Source organism: Schistocerca serialis, chromosome 10 (assembly GCF_023864345.2).
Source record: "Schistocerca serialis cubense isolate TAMUIC-IGC-003099 chromosome 10, iqSchSeri2.2, whole genome shotgun sequence".
Classification (NCBI taxonomy): Eukaryota; Metazoa; Arthropoda; class Insecta; order Orthoptera; family Acrididae; genus Schistocerca; species Schistocerca serialis.
Genome location: NC_064647.1, coordinates 186,361,959 through 186,388,112, shown reverse-complemented (window position 1 = coordinate 186,388,112; position 26,154 = coordinate 186,361,959). Strand labels below are relative to the sequence as shown.

The following is a 26,154-nucleotide window of genomic DNA, read 5'->3' as shown; positions in this document are numbered from 1 at the left end:
TACATACCTCCGCCAATTATTTGTGAGTTGTTAGGGTACCCCAGACGATTTATGTCGTTAGTAAGTGCGATGTCTGGTGTTCTTGACGTTTCTTCGGCGGATTCTCTCACATGGAAAAATCTAATTCCATGTTTATCCAGCGTAGAAAATTGTTCGACATTTTGTCGCAAATATTCAGTACCACCGGACGAGGAAAGAAGTGACTGTGTAGACTGCGGTAGTGCGAAGTGTGTTAAACTTCGTAAGAACAGTTTCGATGTTGAAATACCGTTTACAATTTCATTGCGGACAGTGCGGAAAACGAAAGAGTATCAGGAAGAATACATGGTTCGACTCATTCCCAATCACCCATCCAGACCGCCGTAATGGACTTCCGCATGATAACAACACCGATGACGAGCAAGGTAAGTCGTCTCCTTTGCAATTACAAGTATTTTTGTAACGCTTTTCTATTGTCCTTGCTGTAGCGACCATCGTAAATATACTCATAACACCCGCCACCAGAGTTGCATGATCGATTTACGATAACCCGTTCGATATGTATCGTTTGGAGCCAGCGACTTCGATAGGCAATCATTCTCAGAAATTACCGAAAGCTAAAAGAACTTGAAAATAATAGTTATGCAAGGTTTGCGGGAGGGCTTCTGTAAAGTTTGGAAGGTAGGAGACAAGGTACTGGAAGAAATAAAGCCGTGAGGATGGGGGAGCGAGTCGCGCTTAGATAGCTCAGTTGGTAGAGCACTTGCCTGCGAAAGGCAAAGGTCCCGAGTTCGAATCTCGGTCCGGCACAGAGTTTTAATCTACCAGGAAGTTTCATATCAGCGCACACTCCGCTGCAGAGTGAAAATCTCATTCTGGAAACTTGAAAATACTTCTCAGGAGAAGAGTGACTGAGAAACCAAAGGAATATTGACGAAAGGGGGAAGCAGTTTGCAGGGAGAGCCCATAGGCAGTTGAAACGAAGAAACACGTTTTGCGGTGGTGGAGTCAGCAAAAGAATCTACCTGACAGTTGCAGTAAGATCGGCACAGCTGCTTCGTGCACCTTCCTCAACCGATCACACAACGTGATTTTGTATCTGTCTCTGAGGCAACATCTTAGTGTTGTTGCAGCGACCACTGTGTCACCTGGCGCCATTTACACTTGGCGCTCGAAATCTGGCATCAGCGGTGCCAGCTGTCAGGGATCTTCTTCTGCTGACTCTGCACCAGCTACGCATCTCGCTCACCCGTAGCACAAGACGGGCCCGCCGGCGTCGCCGTCACACTTGGTGTTCTCCTCGGTGTCTTTCGTGCAAAAGACGTTCTCGCCGACGGGTGCGTTGAAAGCTCCGGCGCCGATCTTGCATTCGGCGCTGTCGGTCATCTCGAGGGCGGCGTAGTGCAGCGTGTGCCGCACGTCCCAGGAGAACTGCTCACCGAAGCCTGCGATCTGGCACAGCGTTGACGTGTTCCCGAAGCTGAAACGAGGAACCGGAGTCAGAGTTTCCTGTGCACGTACGGACTGAGCGCTCACAAAACAAATTTTCCTAGCTGTAAGACCAATACAGGTTTCGCAGAAATGTAGGAACATGCAAGGCAGTCCTGTCTCTAGGACTAGGACTGTCAATAAAATATCGATATACCGATACATCGATAACTGTTACCTGAGTAGTATCGATATCCACTACTGGCCATTAAAATTGCTACACCAAGAAGAAATGCAGATGATAAATGGGTATTCATTGGACAAATATATTATGCTAGAACTGACATACCATTACATTTTCACGCATTTTGGGTGCATAGATCCTGAGAAATTAGTACCCAGAACAACCACCTCTGGCCGTAATAACGGCCGTGATACGCCTGGGCATTGAGTCAAACAGAGCTTCGATGGCGTGTACAGGTACAGCTACCCATGCAGCTTCAACAGGATACCACAGTTCATCAAGAGTAGTGACTGGCGTACTGTGACGAGCCAGTTGCTCGGCCACCATTGACCAGACGTTTTCAATTGGTGAGAGATCTGGAGAATGTGCTGAACGGGGCAGCAGTCGAACATTTTCTGTATCCAGAAAGGCCCGTACAGGACCTGCGACATGCGGTCGTGCATTATCCTGCTGAAATGTAGGGTTTCACAGGGAGCGACTGAAGGGTAGAGCCACGATTCGTAACATATCTGAAATGTAACGTCCACTGTTTAAAGTGCTGTCAGTGCGAACAAGAGGTGACTGAGACGTGTAACCAATTGCACCCCATACCACCACGCCGGGTGACACGCCAGTATGGTGATGAAGAATACACGCTTCCAGTGTGCGTTCACCGCGATGTCGCCAAACACAGATGCGACCTTCATGATGCTGTAAACAGAGCTGGATTCATCCGAAAAAATGACGTTTTGCCATTCGTGCACCTAGGCTCGTCGTTGAGTACAACATCGCAGGTGCTGCTGTCTGTGATGCAGCGTCAAGGGTAACCGCAGCCATGGTCTCCGAGCTGATAGTCCGTGCTGCTGCAAACGTCGTCGAACTGTTCGTGTAGATGGTTGCTGTCTTGCAAACGTCCCCATCTGTTGACCCCGGGATCGAGACGTGGCTGCACGATCCGTTATAGCCGTGCGGATAAGATGCCTGTCATCTCAACTGCTAGTGATACGAGACCGTTGGGATCCAGCACGGCGTTCCATATTACCCTCCTGAACCCACCGATTCCTTATTCTGCTAACAATCATTGGATCTCGACCAACACGAGCAACAATGTCGCGATATGATAAATCGCAATCGCGATAGGCTACAATCCGATCTTTATCAAAGTCGGAAACGAATTGGTACGCATTTCTCCTCCTTACACGATGCATCACAACAACGTTTCACCAGGCAATGCCGATCAACTGCTGTTTGTGTATGAGAAAACGGTTGGAAATTTTCCTCATGTCAGCACGTTGTAGGTGTCGCCAGCGGCGCCAACCTTGCGTGAATGCTCTGAAAAGCTAATCATTTGCATATCACAGCATCTTCTTCCTGTCGGTTAAATTTCGCGTCTGTAGCACGTCATCTTCATGGTGTTTCAATTTTAATGGCCAGTAGTGTATATCGGCTATGTTACCACCGACAATAGATCGACGTGTTAATATTAAAAAGGTAATATCGAGTGGAGAAATTTTTATTTTATATTATCTTTATCGCATTTTCGGTAAATATTTCACGTTGCTCATTTGAAATTGTAATAGAACATAGTTATACTTTCTCTGTGTCAAAAAGTAATACCAAAAGTAAGGTCTCCTATTTTTTTATAAGTACTTAGACCTGTTTATTTCTACAATGGTTTACATCATTTTATGGCTTAAACATTTAGCTATTTTTCGACATAATCACCATTTCTGTCGATGCATTCTTGTAGACGCTGTGGCAGTTTTTGTATGCCCAAGTCATACCAGCTCGACGCCGTGCTGTTCAGAAAGTTGTGAATCTCTTCGTTCACCTCGTCGTCGAAGCTGAATCGCTTTCCGGCCAAATGTTCTTTTATCCTAGGGAACAGGTGATAGTCACTGGGCGCCAAGTCAGGACTATAGGGTGGCTGGGTGATTACGTTCCACGGAAACTGTTGCAGGAGAGCAACGGTTTGCCGAGCGATGTGTGGGCGAGCGTTGTTATGGAGAATGTGTACGCCCTTGCTCAACATTCCTCTTCTCCGGTTCTAAATTGCCCGTTTCAGTTTTTTCAGAGTCTCACAGTACCTGTCAGCGTTAACTGTGGTCCGAGTGGGCATAAAGTCTACCAACAATACCCCTTTCCGATCCCAAAAAACGTTTGTCATGACTTTACAGGCAGACTGTGTGTGTTTGAATTTCCGCGGCTTTGGCGAGGAAGGATACCGCCACTGGCGTGATTGTTGCTTGGTCTCAGGTGTAAAGTGGTATACCAAGGTTTCGTCACCCGTGTCCGAGAAAGTTGTCCTTGCCGGCTGCAAGGCGGTGAAGAAATGCGCGGGAAGCATCAACTCGTTGCCGCATGTGGTCCTCAGTCAGCATGCGTGGCACCCATCATGTGCACACCTTCCGGTAGTTCAACGTTTCCGTTAAAATTCTGTGAACGGTTCTTCGGAAAACCTTAGGAACCAACGTGCAGAAATCATCCAGGGTGATCCGCCGATCTTCACGCATGCTTTGCTCAGCCTTCAACACTGTCTCCTCAGAAATTGACGGTCTACCGCTCCTTTGTTCGACGTTAATTTCGGTCCGACCAGAAACAAACTCTCTACACCACTTGAGAAGATTTTTGACATCCATGTACGACTCACCATACACTTCCGTCAATTGGCGATAGATTTCAATCGGCGCAGTGCCCAATGCGTTCAAAAACCGAATAACTGCGCGCAATTCGCACTTGGCGGTAACATCTAACGGGAGCTCCATTCTCAACGGCTGCCAAGCCAAGACAGCGCGCCTCAGCGCGGCGTGCGCATGTTTACACACAGCGCATGAAGCACTCTTCATAACAATGTGACCAACGGCCACACAGACTTATGTACTTATGAAAGAAATAGGAGACCTTACTTTTGGGATTACCTTCGTACTTTTTATGCTTTTATCACGTAACACTGAAGGACATATTGAACATCAATGTTCTAAGAATTATGATGGTTACAGTGTAGTGGAATGTGATGGAGCTCTAAAAATATTTCAGAGGTCGGTGCCCATTTATGATGTTAGATATACGAAGTACCTAGGCGATGAGGACTCTAAAGCTTTCAATAAATTTAATGAGTTCTACCTTTATGGTGATACCTTGGTAACAAAACTGGAGTGTTGTGGGCATGTGCAAAAGAGGATGGGTGCTAGATTGAGGAAGCTATGAAGAGAAATGAAAGGAAAATCTCTGTCTGGCAGATTGACAGAAACTGAAATAGACCTTCTTCAGAGTTATTATGGACTGGCCATTAGATGAACTGCACCTCTGAGTGATGTTACAGCAGTGGGGAAAGCTGTGTGGGGCATCTACTTTCATAAGTTGTCCACAGATGACCGACCTGTTCACAGACTTTGCCCTAAAGGAGCAGATTCTTGGTGTGGTTACTAAAAAGGAAAAGAAAGTGGTCAAACATACCATCATAAGCATTCTCTTCCTGAGCCTGTTATGAGTGAAATAAAACTAATTTTCAGAGACCTGAGTGACCCTGTTTTTCTTAGTATATGCCTTCATGGGGGCACTCAGAATACAAATGAAAGTGTCAACCATTGCATATGGGAAAGATAACCCAAGAATGTTTTTGTAGGTCTAAATACATTAAAAGTTGGTGCACTAGATGCAGTGATATGTTTCAATGATGGAATGATAGGAAGGTTGGAAGTCCTGAGAAATTCAGGCATAAAATGTGGCTCTAATATGGAAGATCAACTGCTTGCATGTGGCAGACAACGGGTGCAAGAAGCTGAAAGATGCGCTCTTCAAGTTACCAAAGAAGCAAGAAGTGCTAAAAGGAATGCCAAGAGGAAGCTTGAAGATGAAGAAATGCTGGAGGATGAAGACTATGCTTCAGAAATGTTCTAAGGCACAGTTTAATTGGACTCATACCATCATTCGCAATTCCCCACAAGTTGTATTTTTCAGAATTCAGGTACAAATATTTCCTAAAGTTTACAAAGCATTGCTCTAATTTTTTTCTGTAACTTGCATCAGTCCATACTTATGTAGTAGACATAAGCTTTATTGCAGAATCAACTAAATTATAGAAAAATAACATTTTTATTAGGAAAAAATTTATAAAAATTAAAATGTAAGATGTAATATTTTTATCCTTGTAATACACATAATAGCTGGAATTAAATAGGTCTAGTACCTCGGCCATCATGTCATGCATATCTGGTAAAAATTTGGTCTCCTTCAAATGTATAACATTGGATTAAATGGTATCTCAATTTGAGGAAGCATTTTGGAAAAAAAATGTATCAACTGCCGGCCCCTGTGGCCGAGCGGTTCTAGGTAGTTCTAAATCTAGGGGACTGATGACCTCAAATGTTAGGTCCCATAGTGCTTAGAGCCATTTGAACCATTTGAATCTGAATGCATCCATTTCTATGTATTTTTTAAAAATAGCCCTCAGTAGGTTCAAAAACATTCAAAATACTTCTGATTTGTTTAGCAAGTGTGCTGCATTACCTGATATCAACAAAAAATCGGTAAAACATATACATTATAAACAGTGCCTGAAATAAATAAACATTGATTTTTCATAATATAAAAAGTGCCCTGAATCCTTAAACAATCATCCTCTCTGGTACGTGGTCGACTATTTCGTTATGGAAAATTTCATATCCTTTTATCCACAGCAACTGGATGTCTACGTTATTTTGTCTAGCTTCTCTGATGCAGACCATCCAAAATACATCTTTTAGTCTACTTGTTGAATTTTTGATTTCTTAAATTCTGCATAACACTCTGGCAGTCCGTGATTATTAATATGGGCTTAAATGACTGCATAATGAATGGTCTCTCCTATGGTCATAGCTCCTTTGTACAGATAGAAGTTTTAGGTGTTTCTTTTTTTTTTTTTTTTAAGTTATAAAGTGACGCTATCGCCCACTCACAATTATTCTATTTTTATTAACTAGTTAGTTATTTACTAACAAGATATGATTTTCCTTCCCCACCCACAAGACCGGAATTTTGACATGCGGGAATTTTAATTTTCTTTCTTGAACTGTACTATTTGCGGCGGCTACACGATGAGGGACGGAAGTTTGTATGAGAGAGATTCCGTTTGTGCCAAGTGGTTGCTAAGCATCAAGAAATAGCTTGATGAATTGACTATAGCCTTTGACCAACAGATGGCAGTATGTGACTTGCAGTGTTAATCCCAGATATTAATAATAGGTTGTAAGAAGAATGCCAGACGATTAAATGTTTAAGTGGACTTTATCCAGGGCATGCGATACTGGCTTGCCGCACAATCTGCTGGCGAATGGCGTGACGTCAATGGGAATATGAGAAGTGGGAAGCGCGAATATTACATGCATATTGTTAATACAAGCAAATACCGAATCCCTCTGTTGAAATAAATAAAATGCAGTTACTTGGTACAATATTTTGAAAAGGAAAGCTGCTACTTACCATAGAGTGGAGATGCTGAGTCGCAGATAGGCACTGCAAAAACACTGTCACAAATAAGCTTTCGGTCAGTATGGCTTTCACCAAAAATAGACACACACACACACACACACACACACACACACACACACACGCGCGCGCGGGCGCGCCTCCAGTCTGTGGCAACTGAAGCCAGTTGCTTGTTAGCTATTCTTGTCGCTGGCCGTGCAAGGATTTATTCAGATGATTTCACTCACAAAGATTATGAACGGGACTTAAAAAATGAGCATATGGGGTAGCCTTTGAAAATAAAATTTAAGGGTCAGTCATGACGTCACAAAAGTTTCCAAACTGGCCCAGAGATGCATTCGAGGTGTCGCAAGCACCGACAAGGACAATGCACAAGTTGTCAGGTAATTCTCTTTAGAAGCCCGCTTCTGAGTGTTATCAGTCTTGGAATTATTCGCCCATGATGGTGTAACTCTGCTCAACATCACAGTATTGAACAATATGCTTTTTGAAAATCTGTTAGCAGCACAGAGCAGGGATATAAGCAGCATACATCACATTATGGAGGCTCGTGTAGAAGAGAATGTACGAATGTCAGCGCAGCTGTTTTCACTCTTGTGCCCAAGCTGTTAAATACCTACTAAACAAGTAACAAGAAGGAAATATAATTGAAGTGATAAGTGACATCTTTGATTAAAACTCAAGGGTTCCAAAGGCCAAGGCACTTTTTCGAAGGGGTTACAGCCTTAATTTTCAAATACAAGAGTACAGGGTTATTACAAATGATTGAAGCGATTTCACAGCTCTACAATAACTTTATTATTTGAGATATTTTCACAATGCTTTGCACACACATACAGAAACTCAAAAAGTTTTTTTAGGCATTCACAAATGTTCGATATGTGCCCCTTTAGTGATTCGGCAGACATCAAGCCGATAATCAAGTTCCTCTCACACTCGGCGCAGCATATCCCCATCAGTGAGTTCGAAAGTACTGTTGATGCGAGCTAGCAGTTCTGGCACGTTTCTTGGTAGAGGAGGTTTAAACACTGAATCTTTCACATCACTGTGCGTGAAACTTGCCCGCATGCGTTCAACCGTTTCTTCGCTCACTGCAGGCCGACCCGTTGATTTCCCCTTACAGAGGCATCCAGAAGCTTTAAACTGCGCATACCATCGCCGAACGGAGTTAGCAGTTGGTGGATCTTTGTTGAACTTCGTCCTGAAGTGTCGTTGCACTGTTATGACTGACTGATGTGAGTGCATTTCAAGCACGACATACACTTTCTCGGCTCCTGTCGCCATTTTGTCTCACTGCGCTCTCGAGCGCTCTGGCGGCAGGAACCTGAAGTGCGGCTTCAGTCGAACAAAACTTTATGAGTTTTTCTACGTATCTGTTGTGTGTCGTGACCATATGTCAATGAATGGAGCTACAGTGAATTTATGAAATCGCTTCAATCATTTGTAATAGCCCTGTACACATTAAAACGCTTCCTCAAGGTTTGTTCTAACAAGCGTTGTGCAAAAACAGCAATGCTGGCAGCCATTCTAGATGGGTTTCCCAATTTCAACAGATTCTCTCTTTGGACTTTGTAGGGTCATAAAGAATATGGAAGCTTCTTACATGTTAACTTCCAGGCTGAACCAAGACGTTTAGAGCTTTTTTTTTTCTAAAATTTGCGGTTGGGTTCATTTTACGACATGCCAGCACCTTTCGAGGTAAAAAATAGAATTCGGCTTCTAACACTGAATGGAAATACAAAATACATGCCACTGGGGGCAAATACATCCGATACGTAGAGTAATTGTGAGGTGCTGTCACATGTGTCTCCATCAGAAGAAACGGCCAGACTCCATGAAATTCATCACAAGCGAGTTGTGCATTAATATAACCGGAAATTCGACAGTTGATTTGGACTGCACTAATTTCAGCGGACAAAAACTAGAACTGTATCCATTAAATTCCAAGATGAACTGAAATATCTTGCAGCTTACATAGCATTTAAATGGAAGCACATAGATCCTTTCATTCAGTCTCAGAGAAACTTCTTCCGGGTTCAGAATACCTCACCTGTAATGACTGGACCTCCGTTTCCTCCGAAGATGGACTCACTTCTCCTTCACATGAATGAATCAAAAAAAAAAAATAATGCGTTTGAAGACATATTTTGCAGTTTTCATGGGCGATATGTAGCTAAGTGTGACGGAGCATTGCAAAAATTAATTTCTATAATAACCTCAAAGTTTCCGGCAATGCATCACAAAGTGGGTCCTATCTACGTAAGAACGAGAACTTTCATTAGAATATGGTATCTGAACACAAAATCTAAAACAGAAAATATAAAAACACTTGCCGCGATGGAAAATCTTCGATTCTTGCGTCCTGATCTTCCTCAGCCACAATGAGTATTTGTGAACGCTATAAGATGTTCTAGCTCCTAATATTACGTCTTTGAAGCTGGCCATTATTATAACAAACAAGTGTGCAATCCTTATTAACGTGTGACAGCACTTAACAAACACACAATTCATGGAGCTGGTAACGGTGTTAAACTCTCGGGGTAAAACAGTATTCCAGATGATGTCATAAGAGTCAGCCAATAACAGCACGATCCGCTGGAATGCCTTACCTGATTGTATTCTACAGAGTAAGGTAAAAATTTGGATTCATCTCTGTTAAATCGAACGGTGTGAGGAATCAAATGGTTTAAATGGCTCTAAGCACTATGGGACTTAACATCTGAGGTCATCAGACCCCTAGACTTAGAACTACTTAAACCTAACTAACCTAAGGACATCACACACATCCATGCCCGAGGCAGGATTCAAACCTGCGAATTAGCAGCAGCGCAGTTCCGGACTGAAGCGCCTAGAACCGCTCGGCAACCGCGGCCGGCTTGTGAGGAATCATAATGGCGTCCGGTATGGTGTGTCTGTAGCTGACGGCCCAACTTACAGGAGCTAGGGCAACAGCTGCCGCTATCTTGAAATCTGTCATCATAGATTCTGATTACATCTTCCAAATGGGAAGGGGGTCATGTGGCACATAATTTTGAACTGCCTCTTTCTCAGGAATACACAAGTGAACTCTATTTTAAGATATCTTTATTTTTGTAGGAGTTATGACCTGTTAAAGTTTGAAACTGCAAGAAAGTGAGCAATTTTGTTTATTGTTGCAGGTGATCCACAGTGGCACTTACACTGCAGGAAAGCACTGAAAGTGTGTTAATGAGTGGTGAACGAAGTACCAGAGTGGTCGCTGCTGTCCGGCTTCCTGAGAGAAATGACATTTCGCAGATGACAGTATCCAAGCTATTGGACAAATTTCGTGCAAAAGACTCTTTGGTGGAGAAGCTACACAGTGGACGTCCAAGAACAGCCACTGACAATGAGACTGAAAAAGCAATTGTGGCATCGTTTGTGAAAAGTTCACATCATTTGTCTGCCATTTCCATTAAAAAATGAAACAGGAGGAACATTAAACCAGTTGATTCATAGTACAAAATAAAAATAGAATGTAGCTGATACATTGGCTGAAGCTACATAATATGCCTTTATATATAAATATGCCTTCCTTATATATAAATATGCCTTTAATATAAAAATGCAGTAAATGAAGCAGGCAAATAGGAATACAAACGTCTCAAAAATGAGATCGACAGGAAGTGCAGAATGGCTAAGCAGGGATGGCTAAAGGACAAATGTAAGGATGTAGAGGCGCATATCACTAGGGGTAATATAGATACTGCCTACAGGAAAATTAAAGAGATTTTTGGAGAAAGCAGAACCACTTGCATGAATATCAAGAGCTTTGATGGAAACCTAGTTCTAAGCAAAGAAGGGAAAGCAGAAAGTTGGAAGGAGTATATAGAGGGTCTATACAAGGGCGATGTTCTTGAGGACAATGTTATAGAAATGGAAGAGAATGTAGATGAAATAGGAGATATGATGCTGCGTGAAGTGTTTGACAGAGCACTGAAAGACGTAAGTCGAAACAAGGTCCCAAGAGTAGACAACATTTCATTAGAACTACAGACAGCCTTGGGAGAGCCAGGCCTAACAAAAATCTACCATCTAGTGAGCAAGATGTATGAGACAGGCGAAATACTCTCAGACTTCAAGAATAATATAATAATTTCAATCCCAAAGAAAGCAGGTGGTGACAGATGTGAAAATTACCGAACTATCAGTTTAATAAGCCACGGCTGCAAAATACTAACACGAATTCTTTAGAGACGAATGGAAAAACTGGTAGAAGCCGACCTCGGGGAAGATCAGTTTGGATTTCGTAGAAATGTTGGAACACGTGAGGTAATACTGACCCTACGACTTATCTTAGAAAATAGATTAAGGAAAGGCAAACCTATGTTTGTAGCATTTGTAGACTTACAGAAAGCTTTTGACAATGTATACAGGGAGCGAAAGGATATTTACAGTTTGTACAGAAACCAGATGGCAGTTATAAGAGCCGAGGGGCATGAAAGGGAAGCAGTGGTTGGGAAGGGAGTGAGACAGGGTTGTAGCCTCTCCGCGATGTTATTCAATCTGTATATTGAGCAAGCAGTTAAGGAAACAAAAGAAAAATTCGGAGTAGGAATTAAAATCCATGGAGAAGAAATAAAATCTTTGAGGTTCGCCGATGACATTGTAATTCTGTCAGAGACAGCAAAGGACTTGGAAGAGCAGTTGAACGGAATGGACAGTGTCTTGAAAGGGGGATATAAGATGAACATCAACAAAAGCAAAACGAGGATAATGGAATGTAGTCGAATTAAATCGGGTGATGTTGCGGGAATTAGATTAGGAAATGAGACACTTAAATTAGTAAAGGAGTTTTGCTATTTGGGGAGCAGAATAACTGAGGATGGTCAAAGTAGAGAGGGTATAAAATGTAGACTGGCAATGGGAAGGAAAGCGTTTCTGAAGAAGAGAAATTTGTTAACATCGAATATAGATTAAAGTGTCAGGAAGTGTTTTCTGAAAGTATTTGTATGGAGTGTAGCCATGTATGGAAGTGAAACGTGGACGATAAATAGTTCAGACAAGAAGAGAATAAAAGCTTTCGAAATGTGGTGCAACAGAAGAATGCTGAAGATTAGATGGGTAGATCACATAACTAATGAGGAGGTATTGAATAGAATTGGAGAGAAGAGAAATTTGTGGCACAACTTGAATAGGAGAAGGGATCGGTTGGTGGGGCATATTCTGAGACATCAAGGGATCACCAATTTAATATCGGAGGGCAGCGTGGAGGGTAAAAATCGTAAGGGAGACCAAGAGATGAATACACTAAACAGATTCAGAAGGGTGTAGGTTGCAGTAGGTACTGGGAGATGAAGAAGCTTGCACAGGATAGAGTAACATGGAGAGCTGCATCAAACCAGTCTCAGGACTGAAGACCACAACAACAACATCTTATTGTAGCCATTGAAAACGGACAGATTAACGCGAAAATGAAGTTCCTCAGCCTCAGTTTTCCTCCTTTAGCGCTAACTATTCGTAATGCCCAATTGGTAGCTTGATCGATGATTACAACAGGATTTTTGAGCAGAGTTTCAAGAATTTAGAATCAATAGGAAAATACTGCTGATTTTTTGTTGCAGTCAACCACTTATTAGTTTTCGACAAAAGCAGCGAACTATGGACAGATAAAATTTTCTTTTGTTCGCCTATTTGATTTAATATTTTGATTCTATGTATCTTGAAATTTATAAAGTAAAATTTTTTCTGTCTGTGTTCGATTGAAATTACAGTGAAATCCAGACCATTCGCTGCTTACAGGCGTTGATAAATATCAACGGGGACAGTTGAAAATGTGTGTCCCGACCGGGACTCGAACCCGGAATTACTATAATATGGATAAAAACCCAAAATCCGTTATTGCAGAAACCGGTTCTTTCGATCGGTTTTAACAGTCAGATTAAACTGGCGTGGAAGAAAACCGAGATAACCCAAAAGCGGTTGTTTCAGCGATAACGCGTCTACGTGGTAACGAGAGACAGTGCATGTCTTCGAGTTTTTTAACTTAACTTCAGTTCTCTTTAGCACTAGCTGCTGACCAGACATCGTTGTAGGGGAAGCATTCATCTACATCTACTTGCGCATCACAACTCTGCATTTCATACTTACCTGCTTGGCAGATGGTTAGTCGAACCACATTCAGACTCATTCCTCGTTCTCTATCACTGCGCTCTGTAACAGCGCATACGAAAAATTAGCCCTTAAATCTTTGTGTTCGAGCTCCGATTTCTCTTATTTTATTACGATAATCATTTCAACCTCTGCAAGTGGACGTCGACAAAATGCAAGTATTTACCCATTCGCAGAATTAAGTTGGTGGAAAGATCTCGGCCGGCCGGAGAAGCCGAGCGGTTCTAGGCGCTACAGTCTGGAACCGCGCGACTGCTACGGTCGCAGGTTTGAATCCTGCCTCGGGCATAGATGTGTGTGATATCCTTAGGTTAGTTAGGTTTAAGTAGTTCTAAGTTCTAGGGGACTGATGACCTCAGCAGTTAAGTCCCATAGTGCTCAGAGCCATTTGAACCATTTTTTTGAAAGATCTCGCAGCTATGAAAGACGCCTTCATTTTAATGATTGCCACCCCAACTCGCATATCATCCCCGTGACGCCCTCTCCCCTATTTCTCGATTATACAAAATAGCTGCCCTTCTTTAAACTTTCTCGATGTACTCCGTCTACATTATCTGGTAAGGATCCCAGACCGCGCAGCAGTACTCCAAAAGAGGAAGGTACAACCGTAGTGCAGGCAGTCTCTTTAGTAGACCCGTTGCATCTTCCGAGTGTCTGCCAATGAAACGCGGTCTTTGGTTAGCCTTCCCCAAACATTATCTGTATGTGCGTTCCAATTTAAGTTATTCTTAATAGTAATCCCTAGTTATTTAGCAGAATTTACGGCCTTTAAATTTGACTGATTTATCGTGTGACGGGAATTTAATGGCTTTCTTTTAGTATTAACGTGGACAATTTCACACTTTTCCTTATTCAGAGTCAATTGATAGTTTTTCGCAGAGTCATCTTGTAGACGATCATTTTGCAATTGATTTTGATCTTCTGATGACGCTACTAGAAGGTAAACGACAGCAACATCTGCAAACAATCTAAGATGACTGCTCACATGGTCTTTAAATCATTCATATAGATGAGGAAGAGTAGAGGGATTGTAAGATTTCTTTGTGGAACGCCAGACATAACTTCTGCTTTACTCGATGACTTTCTGTCAATTACTACGAAGTGCGACCAATCTGACAATAAATCACTCATCCATTCGCAGAACTCATAGGCACGGAGTATGAGTAGAAGCCGATTGTTGGGAACAGTGTCAGAAGCTTTCTGGAAATCTAGAAAAATTGAGTGAACTTGAAATCCCCTGTCTTTAGTACTCATTTCTTTGTGGGAATAAAACTTCTGAATCCGTTCTGACTGTATGTGAATAGACTGTTACCTTTATATTTTGTAAGTGTTGTCATAAATACTACTCACCCACTGTCATCCGTAAAAGCATATCTTTTTGTTATGGTCAATGGTCAATACACCCACAATGTGAAATCCGAAATCATGTAAAAAGTTCATTTCAGCTCCAGTTGAAGCCTAGTATACGGTCAATCATGCAATAGAACTTCAATGTTAATCGAAAGACATGAAAGTTATTTAAAAAAAAATAACTGAAGGTAATTAAGTGCGATGTAAAGAACAACAAACCTATACCAAGATTTTATTACGTCTCAACCCTTTCAACTAGTGGCGGCATCCATTTGCAGGCGACATCTGAAATACTGTTCAGTTTGTTTTAATTGTAAAGTTTTCAGTAAAGATGTGCTTATTACAGTGGAGAAATCATGTACAGCGTTTCATTGCACCGAAAAATACGTGACAGTAATGTTTCTTCCTAGAGGCGAGGTTGTTTTAAAAATACAAAAACAAAACGTCACGAACACAATCCTCGAGCGTGCATCGGCCTATTTACAGGTTGAAACGTAGCAGTGATATCGTTACCAACAACACGCGAATGGTCTTCTGTTTAGGAGAACTTATTTATATATAAATATTACGAAGTGAATCATAAAGGTCATTACATAATAGGTCGACCTTCAGATCTAAAACTCGATTAAAGGCGAAGATTGTGAGACCGCAGAAATTTGTGGTAAGTTCCTATGGGACCAAACGGCTGAGGTCATCGGTCCCTAAGTTTACACACTACTTATCTTACTTAAACTAACTTACGCTAAGGAACACACACACACACACCCATGCCCGAGGGAGGACTACAACCTCTGACCGCGGGAGACGCGCGAACCGTGGCAAGGCGCCTAGGACCGCACGGATACCCCGCGCGACAGGATGTTGTCTAAATTACTACAATAGTTTTCTTTGTAACCAACATCTTCTAATATTTTTACGACCGCCGCTCGTGGTCTCGCGATAGCGTTCTCGCTTCCCGAGCACAGGACCCCGGGTTGGATTCCCGGCGGGGTCAGGGATTTTCACCTGTCCCGAGATGACTGATGTTGTTGTGTCGTCTTCATCATCATCATTCATCCCCATTACGGTCGGAGGAAGGCAACGGTAAACCACATCCATTAGGACCTTGCCTAGTACGGCGGTGCGGGTCTCCCGCATCGTTCCCATACGCTCCGTCAAAAAGAATAGGACTTCATTTCCATTTCCAATATTTTCTTGTTCCCGTATCAGTATTGGATTAGCAGAAAGTCGTAAAATGTAAACGCTTATTTTTTTAAAAAACCAGACAAAATAGATAGGAACGGAAATCATCTCCTACAAAAGCGTAATAAAATATTTCATGCACGATGTTGAGGAATTGTCAGAAAACTAAATGCTTCCTGCAAAACTGTTATTTTAACTAAATGACTAGCAGAGCAACAAACAGAGGATTCACTGTAGAACTGTAATTCTGCAGTTAGAAAAAAAAGGAAGAAAAAGGTTCCTACAATGTGTGAAACTGCTAGTTACCCCGTCAGCTGATCAAATATAAAAACGATAACCATCGTACTAATTACTGGGATTAAAAAAAATGCGTTAACTGTACTACTAAACGTGTACTACAAATAGAACGAGTCGTTCAGTTGTTAAAAACAGTGTCTGATTTCAGCTATACGTGAGAAAAAGTGTAAATGTCGGTCCCACTTGGCGTAGTGTGTAATGACAGAAACTCGGCTCCTGCCCACCGTCACGTGATTTAGGCGTTGATTTCATTACTAACACAGCAGAGAGAGGGGAGTGCTCTGTCTGTACGTATCTATCTACACCTAAATCCATACTCCGCAAGCCACCTGACGGTGTGTGGCGGAGGGTACCTTGAGTACCTCTATCGGTTCTCCCATCTATTCCAGTCTCGTATTGTTCGCGGAAAGAAAGATTGTCGGTATTCCTCTGTTTGGGCTCTAACCTCTATGATTTTATTCTAATGGTCTTTTCGCGAGATATACGTAGGAGGGAGCAATAAACTGCTTGAATCTTCGGTGAAGGTATGTTCTCGAAACTTCAACAAAAGCCCGTACCGAGCTACTGAGCGTCTCTCCTGCAGAGTCTTCCACTGGAGTTTATCTATCATCTCCGTTATGCTTTCGCGATTACTAAATGATCCTGTAACGAAGCGCGCTGCTCTCCACTGGATCTTCTCTATCTCTTCCATCAACCCTATCTGGTACGGATCCCACACTGCTATGCAGTATTCAAGCAGTGGGCGAACAAGTGTACTGTAACCCACTTCCTTTGTTTTCGGTTTGCATTTCCTTAGGATTGTTCCAATGAATCTCAGTCTGGTATCTGCTTTACGGACGATTAATTTTATATGGTCATTCCATTTTAAATCACTCCTAATGTGTACTCCCAGATCATTTATGGAATTAACTGCTTCCAGTTGCTGACCTGCTATATTGTAGCTAAATGATAATGGATCTTTCTTTCTATGTATTCGCAGCACATCACACTTGTCTACATTGAGATTCAGTTGCCATTCCCTGCACCATGCGTCAATTCGTTGCAGATCCTCCTGCATTTCAGTGCAATTTTCCATTGTTACAACCTCTCGATATACCACAGCATCATCCGCAAAAAACCTCAGTAAACTTGCGATGTTATCCACAAGGTCATTTATATACAGGGCTATTACAAATGATTGAAGCGATTTCATAAATTCACTGTAGCTCCATTCATTGACATATGGTCACGACACACTACAGATACGTAGAAAAACTCATAAAGTTTTGTTCGACTGAAGCCGCACTTCAGGTTTCTGCCGCCAGAGCGCTCGAGAGCGCAGTGAGACAAAATGGCGACAGGAGCCGAGAAAGCGTATGTCGTGCTTGAAATGCACTTACATCAGTCAGTCATAACAGTGCAACGACACTTCAGGACGAAGTTCAACAAAGATCCACCAACTGCTAACTCCATCCGGCGATGGTATGCGCAGTTTAAAGCTTCTGGATGCCTCTGTAAGGGGAAATCAACGGGTCGGCCTGCAGTGAGCGAAGAAACGGTTGAACGCGTGCGGGCAAGTTTCACTCGTAGCCCGCGGAAGTCGACGAATAAAGCAAGCAGGGAGCTAAACATACCACAGCCGACGGTTTGGAAAATCTTATGGAAAAGGCTAAAACAGAAGCCTTACCGTTTACAATTGCTACAAGCCCTGACACCCAATGACAAAGTGAAACGCTTTGAATTTTCGGTGCGGTTGCAACAGGTAATGGAAGAGGATGCGTTCAGTGCGAAACTTGTTTTCAGTGATGAAGCAACATTTTTTCTTAATGGTGAAGTGAACAGACACAATGTGCGAATCTGGGCGGTAGAGAATCCTCACGCATTCATGCAGCAAATTCGCAGTTCACCAAAAGTTAACGTGTTTTGTGCAATCTCACGGTTTAAAGTTTACGGCCCCTTTTTCTTCTGCGAAAAAAAAAAACGTTACAGGACACGTGTATCTGGACATGCTGGAAAATTGGCTCATGCCACAACTGGAGACCGACAGCGCCGACTTCATCTTTCAACAGGATGGTGCTCCACCACACTTCCATCATGATGTTCGGCATTTCTTAAACAGGAGATTGGAAAACCGATGGATCGGTCGTGGTGGAGATCACGATCAGCAATTCATGTCATGGCCTCCACACTCTCCCGACTTAACCCCATGCGATTTATTTCTGTGGGGTTATGTGAAAGATTCAGTGTTTAAACCTTTTCTGCCAAGAAACGTGCCAGAACTGCGAGCTCGCATCAACGATGCTTTCGAAGTCATTGATGGGGACATGCTGCGCCGAGTGTGGGAGGAACTTGATTATCGGCTTTATGTCTGCCGAATCACTAAAGGGGCACATATCGAACGTTTGTGAATGCCTAAAAAATCTTTTTGAGTTTTTGTATGTGTGTGCAAAGCATTGTGAAAATATATCAAATAATAAAGTTATTGTAGAGCTGTGAAATCGCTTCAATCATTTGTAATAACCCTGTATATTGTGAACAGCAACGGTTCTGCGACACTCTGCTGCGGCACACCTGAGATCACTCTTACTTCGGAAGACTTCTCTCCACTGAGAATGACATGATGCGTTCTGTTATCTGGGAACTCTTCAATCCAATGATACAATTGGTCTGATAGTCCATACGCTCTTACTTTGTTCATTAAACGACTGTGGGGAACTGTATCAAACGCCTTGCGGAAGTCGAGAAACACGGCTTCTACCTGGGAATTCGTGTCTATGGCCCTCTGAGTCTCGTGGGCGAATAGCGCGAGCTGGGTTTCACACGATCATCTTTTTCGAAACCCATGCTGATTCCTACAGAGTAGATTTCTAGTCTCCAGAAAAGTCATTATACTCGAATATAATACGTGTTGTGATTCTTGAGTTTCTCCCGGCGTATTTGATAATCAAAATATCCACGGGTGTACTGCCGGTCTACAGTGTCCAACGGGCACAATATTTCGTCGATCATACATGTCGCCATCATCAGGTGAACTGACGGACTGAGCTCCTGTGAACGTGCCGGTACGGAGATCCGTACACTATGGCTGCTCAGAGGGAACTGGGTTCGATCGCGGCGGCGGCCGATTTAAATACCCTCCGCCCGCGGCGCGCTCCCTCCGCTGTCCGCGCCCCGCGCACGGTCGCGCGGTGAAACAGATTGCGACGGCGTCTGAGATTAGATGACGTCGGAGTGATGGCTCTGTCCGCCGTGGTCGTTACAACTATACGTTTGCTAGATTTACTCTCGATTAATCCAATCGCTGGTTCCCAAGCCTTGCTAAGATTATGGCCACAGTCACGGTTTATGAGGTCGTCAATGGTGCGAATTTCGATGGCCTCTCTAACAACGCTGTCCCAGTAGCTCGACATCTGTACCAGAATCCTCGTGCGTTTATACTCCATAGCGTGATTTTCCGACAAACAATGTTCAGCGACCGCCGACTTGCTCGGATACATCAGTCGAGTGTGCGTCTGGTGTTCACGGCATCGATCCTCGACGGTCGCATCGTCTGACCAATATACGACTTGCCACATTGACACGGAATCTGGTACACGCCGGCCTTCCTCAAACCGAGGTCATCTTTGGCGCTCCCCACCAGTGCACGAGTTTTATTCGGAGGACAAAACACAGTTCCGACCCGGTGTTTCTTCAAGGTGCGGGCGATTTTCCCCGAGAGTGCGCCTGTATATGGAATAAACGCCGTGCCTACTTCTTGCCTCGTGATTTCATCCATCTCCACAGGTTGTGCTGTAGTGGTTGGGCGCAGAGCACGTTGAATCTGCCACTCTGAGTACCCATTTTTTCGAAATACAGTTCTGAGATGTTCCAATTCCTGGGGTAGACTCTCTGCGTCAGAGATAGTGCGCGCCCTATGTACTAGAGTTTTAAGCACCCCATTCCTCTGTGAAGGGTGGTGGCAGCTGTCTGCGTGCAAATACAGATCAGTGTGCGTTGTCTTTCGATACACCCCATGAGCTAGGGTACCGTCAGCCCTTCTCTTGACCAAGACGTCAAGGAAAGGTAATTTACCCTCCTTTTCAGTCTTCATACACCCCAACATCAAATTCACTATGGCCGCCACCGCGACCGAACCCAGTTCCCTCTGAGCAGCCATAGCGAACGGATCTCCGTGCCGGCACGTTCACAGGAGCTCAGTCCGTCAGTTCACCTGATGATGGCGACATGTATGATCGCCGAAATATTGTGCCCATTGGACACTGTAGACCGGCAGCACACCCGTGGATATTTTGATTATAATACGTGTTCCAAAATTCTACAGCTGATCGACGTTCGAGATATAGCCTGAGTGTAGATGTAAGACGAAAAGGAGTGTCTGATGCAAGATACGGCTAGAGGCGACGGTCTCATGTGGCGCACTCACGTGGACCAGTCGGTCAGAGGCTCCATCTCGACGTAGCTGTTGAACACAAAGGGCACGTAGACCTGGGCGACGGCGATGTCGTTCCACTGCGCGTGGTCCCAGGGGTACATCCACCAGCGCTGGATCAGCCGCACCTGCACCACGGGGTAGATGATGTCGCGGAAGTCGTGGAACTGCACGTTGCCCGCCATCACCACGCCTGCAACACCACAGCCCCCTGAGTGCCCAGGCCGAGGAGAGCCGTCACTGCACCACGTCTGCTTTCAAATGCAGGATGCATCAAAAACTGTCATCCGATTTGGCACGTCTATACTTCTGAAGACAAGATTCTGGGGATTGCACATGATTATGGCAACGATTACTACATTACGTGACCTGCATTCGTTTCTGCCTGATTGCTTCCACTAAGCCTTCACCTTTAATGTCTGACAAACTGGATAAATCACACTTCAGCACAAACTATAAATTTTAATTCTTGAAAAAAAAAAAAAAACATTTGGCACGTCTATACTTCTGAAGACAAGATTCTGGAGATTGCACATGATTATGGCAACGATTACTACATTACGTGACCTGCATTCGTTTCTGCCTTATTGCTTCCACTAAGCCTTCACCTTTAATGTCTGACAAACTGGATAAATCACACTTCAGCACAAACTATAAATTTTAATTCTTGAAAAAAAAAAAAAACATTTGGCACGTCTATACTTCTGAAGACAAGATTGTGGGGATTGCACATGATTATGGCAACGATTACTACATTACGTGACCTGCATTCGTTTCTGCCTTATTGCTTCCACTAAGCCTTCACCTTTAATGTCTGACAAACTGGATAAATCACACTTCAGCACAAACTATAAATTTTAATTCTTGAAAAAAAAAAAAAACATTTGGCACGTCTATACTTCTGAAGACAAGATTCTGGGGATTGCACATGATTATGGCAACGATTACTACATTACGTGACCTGCATTCGTTTCTGCCTTATTGCTTCCACTAAGCCTTCACCTTTAATGTCTGACAAACTGGATAAATCACACTTCAGCACAAACTATAAATTTTAATTCTTGAAAAAAAAAAAAAAAAAAAACAACGGAATACCGTGTTAATACCCGGAAGATAAGAGATCATTTAAAATTAGGTAAGGACGCTCGCAAAGCGCTGGAAAAAGCCGGAATCTTTTGGATTCCATGTAGTCGTGCGGAGCTGTATGTGGGCACTATAAAAGCAACGATCAAAAAACGACTATAAAAGCACAAGGGCAACAGCAGAAGGGAGGATACTGAAAGATCAGCTGTTGCTGAACAGGAGAACACATTCATGTCTATAGACATATACAATGAATTTTGTTTTTTGATGAATGGAAAACTCAAAACTATTTTTTCTCATACTTTTTCACAGCTGCTCAATAAGCCCCCTTGAGATGCACGGCATCTGTCAATGCGGTATTCAGATTGTTCCAACACTGCAGCGAAGATGTCTCGAGTTACAGCTTGCACAGCTGCTGTTATGCTATGCCCCAGTTCATTCATTGTTGTTGGTAACGGAGGTACATAAACAGTCTTTTATGAACCCCTACAAGAAATAATCATCTACAGTCAGGTCCGGTGACCCAGGAGCCCAGTAATGTAAGGCTGAATCATTTGGTCCAGTGCAACCGATCCAATGGTCAGTAATCAAATGTTCAAATGTGTGTGAAATCGTATGGGACTTAACTGCTAAAGTCATCAGTCCCTAATCTTACACACTACTTAACCTAAATTATCCTATGGACAAACACACACATCCATGCCCGAGAGAGGACTCGAACCTCTGTCGCGACCAGCAGGGTCAGTAATCCTTTGATTTAAAAATTCCCACACTTCCAGATGCCAGTGTGGCGGCGCCCCAACCTGTTGGTAAATGAAGTCGTTCGAATCAGTCTCCAACTGTGGGAAAAGAAAGTTCTCAAGCATACCGAGATATGTGCTTCCTGTATCAGTGTTCTTGACAAAGAAAATTGGACCATCCATATTTTCCCGTGAAATTGCACAAAGAACATTAAATTTTGGAGAGTCTCTGTCATGTTGTACGACTTCATGTGGTTGTTCTGTACCCCATAATCTCACATTATGACGGTTCACCTTTCTATTTAAATGGAACGTTGCCGTGTCACTAATTACTAAGAAGAAAACTTTCATGCGCCATCTTGCCAAGAACGAAATTACAGAACTCGACAGGTTTGTTTGTCACCTTCACAAAGAGCTCGCAGTAGCTGAATTTTGTATGGTTTCATGTGTAAACGTCGACGCATCACGCGCCAGATGGACAATGGGGCATGTTGAGCTGTCGAGCTGCATTGAGAACGGATTCTGCGGACTCCTTGTGAAACTATGGCGGATGCGAAGTATAATTACATATGAATGTGTGTGTGTGTGTGTGAAGGTGAAAAGTTTGTGGGGTAACAAGGCACGTGTCAATACCGATGACTGTGGATGTAAAAATATAATTGTAACGTAGGAGCTGAAAACTTGTACAGTGAGCCCAGCTGAAAATATACGTTGTGTGTCCTGATATGTGCAGTGTGCCACTTAAGAATGAAGTTACACATCAGTTGACAGCATATGTTTAACCGACTACAGTAAGAACGTTTAACAATATAAAGAAAAGTTAACCTTTTTCTTCCCCCACACTCAGGATGTAAACATTTGCATTTTATATGAATTTTAATAGAAAGTAATAGACGGTAAAATACTTGCATAAAATATACACTCCTGGAAATTGAAATAAGAACACCGTGAACTCATTGTCCCAGGAAGGGGAAACTTTATTGACACATTCCTGGGGTCAGATACATCACATGATCACACTGACAGAACCACAGGCACATAGACACAGGCAACAGAGCATGCACAATGTCGGCACTAGTACAGTGTATATCCACCTTTCGCAGCAATGCAGGCTGCTATTCTCCCATGGAGACGATCGTAGAGATGCTGGATGTAGTCCTGTGGAACGGCTTGCCATGCCATTTCCACCTGGCGCCTCAGTTGGACCAGCGTTCGTGCTGGACGTGCAGACCACGTGAGACGACGCTTCATCCAGTCCCAAACATGCTCAATGGGGGACAGATCCGGAGATCGCGCTGGCCAGGGTAGTTGACTTACACCTTCTAGAGCACGTTGGGTGGCACGGGATACATGCGGACGTGCATTGTCCTGTTGGAACAGCAAGTTCCCTTGCCGGTCTAGAAATGGTAGAACGATGGGTTCGATGACGGTTTGGATGTACCGTGCACTATTCAGTGTCCCCTCGACGATCACCAGTGGTGTACGGCCAGTGTAGGAGATCGCTCCCCACACCATGATGCCGGGTGTTGGCCCTGTGTGCCTCGGTCGTATGCAGTCCTGATTGTGGCGCTCACCTGCACGGCGCCAAACACGCATACGACCATCATTGGCACCAAGGCAGAAGCGACTCTCATCGCTGAAGACGACAAGTCTCCATTCGTCCCTCCATTCACGCCTGTCGCGACACCACTAGAGGCGGGCTGCACGATGTTGGGGCGTGAGCGGAAGACGGCCTAACGGTGTGCGGGACCGTAGCCCAGCTTCATGGAGACGGTTGCGAATGGTCCTCGCCGACACCCCAGGAGCAACAGTGTCCCTAATTTGCTGGGAAGTGGCGGTGCGGTCCCCTACGGCACTGCGTAGGATCCTGCGGTCTTGGCGTGCATCCGTGCGTCGCTGCGGTCCGGTCCCAGGTCGACGGGCACGTGCACCTTCCGCCGACCACTGGTGACAACATCGATGTACAGTGGAGACCTCACGCCCCACGTGTTGAGCAATTCGGCGGTACGTCCACCCGGCCTCCCGCATGCCCACTATACGCCCTCGCTCAAAGTCCGTCAACTGCACATACGGTTCACGTCCACGCTGTCGCGGCATGCTACCAGTGTTAAAGACTGCGATGGAGCTCCGTATGCCACGGCAAACTGGCTGACACTGACGGCGGCGGTGCACAAATGCTGCGCAGCTAGCGCCATTCGACGGCCAACACCGCGGTTCCTGGTGTGTCCGCTGTGCCGTGCGTGTGATCATTGCTTGTACAGCCCTCTCGCAGTGTCCGGAGCAAGTATGGTGGGTCTGACACACCGGTGTCAATGTGTTCTTTTTTCCATTTCCAGGAGTGTATTTTTCGAAGTGTTCATAACTCCCACACTAAGTAGAATACTCCGTGCTGCTCATTCTTAAAGACAAATATTTATAGTTATAAGAATGACTGATGGGAAACGACTAAAGGTACATACACACATGTAACGCTATTAAGAAGATAAAATAACAATTCAACGATGAAAAAAAATATATATATACTGGATAAATACGAACAGTACCACCAATTCTAATGTGAAATAATGTTTTGACATAACATATTGCGAACACGATGTCGCCTCCTATTTGGAGCTGTCTACGTAACCATGCACATACTACAAGTATTATGTGATGTCAGGTAACACTATACTATTTTTCATTTTAATGCCTGTTTCAATGAAACATTTACATTTTAAATTGGTCAAGTATTTTCTGTTTGTATAATATGTATTCTATGTTGAGTCTTATCTTAATTTCAGCAGCTGAAAGATGGCTTCTAAGTAGGCACAGAAGCAAACTCTGCCTTACATGCTTCTGAATCTAGTTGCTGAAGTGTGGATTATAGGTTTTCGGTTAACATTTTCCGATAACCAATATGGGACTAATAACACACAACATGTTCATTTGCCTATAAAATGAGAAACATGAATTAGCCTCCAGCCGCTGAGAAAATTGCTTGATACGATACACTATGAATTAACAGATCATGTGAAAAGCTCAAAATAGATAACAAATGAGAACTAAGGGCATAATAACTGTTGTTGTTGTGGTCTTCTCTGAAAGGACCGGTTTTTCATCTCCAAATAACTACTGCAACCTACATACTTCTGAATCTACTTACTACGAGGGTGAGTCGAATGAAAACCTTAAATTTGTAATAACAAATCGAAATTTCGCGCCGTTATCCTGTAAGTTGGTAAGCATGCTACAAACAGCGTGCAGAATGGCCTGTAGGTGGCAGCATAGTGCAGATGCACACATTCGTCGCAGTATCAGTATAAAGACGATCGCCCCACTTGCGACTTGCACCAGGGAAGAACAGCATTCTGTTATTCGGTTTTTGCCTAGTGAAGGTGTGAAACCTATTGAAATTCATCGACGTATGAAGGTTCAGTACGGTGATGCATGTTTGTCACAGCAGCAAGTCTACGAATGGAGTAGGAAGTTCGCAAATGGTGTGACTTCAATGGAAGATGCTCCTCGTCCAGATCAGGCATAACAAGCTGACTCCACAGAACATTGCAGCAGTTGAAGCCATAGTGAAGCAAAACCGCCGAGTGACACTGAATGACATTGCAGCATGTTTACAGATTAGTCATGGGTCAGCACACCACATTGTTCTTGATGTGCTCCAGCTTCACAGTGTCTGCAAGATGTGTGCCACGGTAGCTGACTCATGAAATGAGGGAACGACGTGTTGATGCTTGTGAAGGACTTCTTCAGCGCTTTGAACAAGAAGGTGATGGGTTCCTTGCAAGAATCGTTACTCGGGACGAAGCCTGGGTTCACTTTCACCAACCGGAAACGAAGAGAGCGAGCAAGGAATGGCGCCATTCCTCATCATCAAA

At 43.6% G+C, this 26,154-nt stretch overlaps 1 protein-coding gene across 1 annotated transcript in view; it reads right to left on the bottom strand.

Moving 5' to 3' along the window:
* Window positions 1–1,224: 1,224 nt before the first annotated feature.
* The window catches only part of LOC126424663 (kallikrein-13-like), a 43,741-nt gene continuing 18,811 nt past the window's right edge, over window positions 1,225–26,154 (bottom strand). Inside the window, exons 3-4 of the mRNA XM_050087393.1 lie at window positions 20,457–20,655; window positions 1,225–1,459 (exon numbers count right to left, since the gene is read on the bottom strand). Coding sequence (XP_049943350.1) covers window positions 1,225–1,459; window positions 20,457–20,655 — 434 coding nt within the window. The remainder of the gene's footprint in view (window positions 1,460–20,456; window positions 20,656–26,154) is intronic.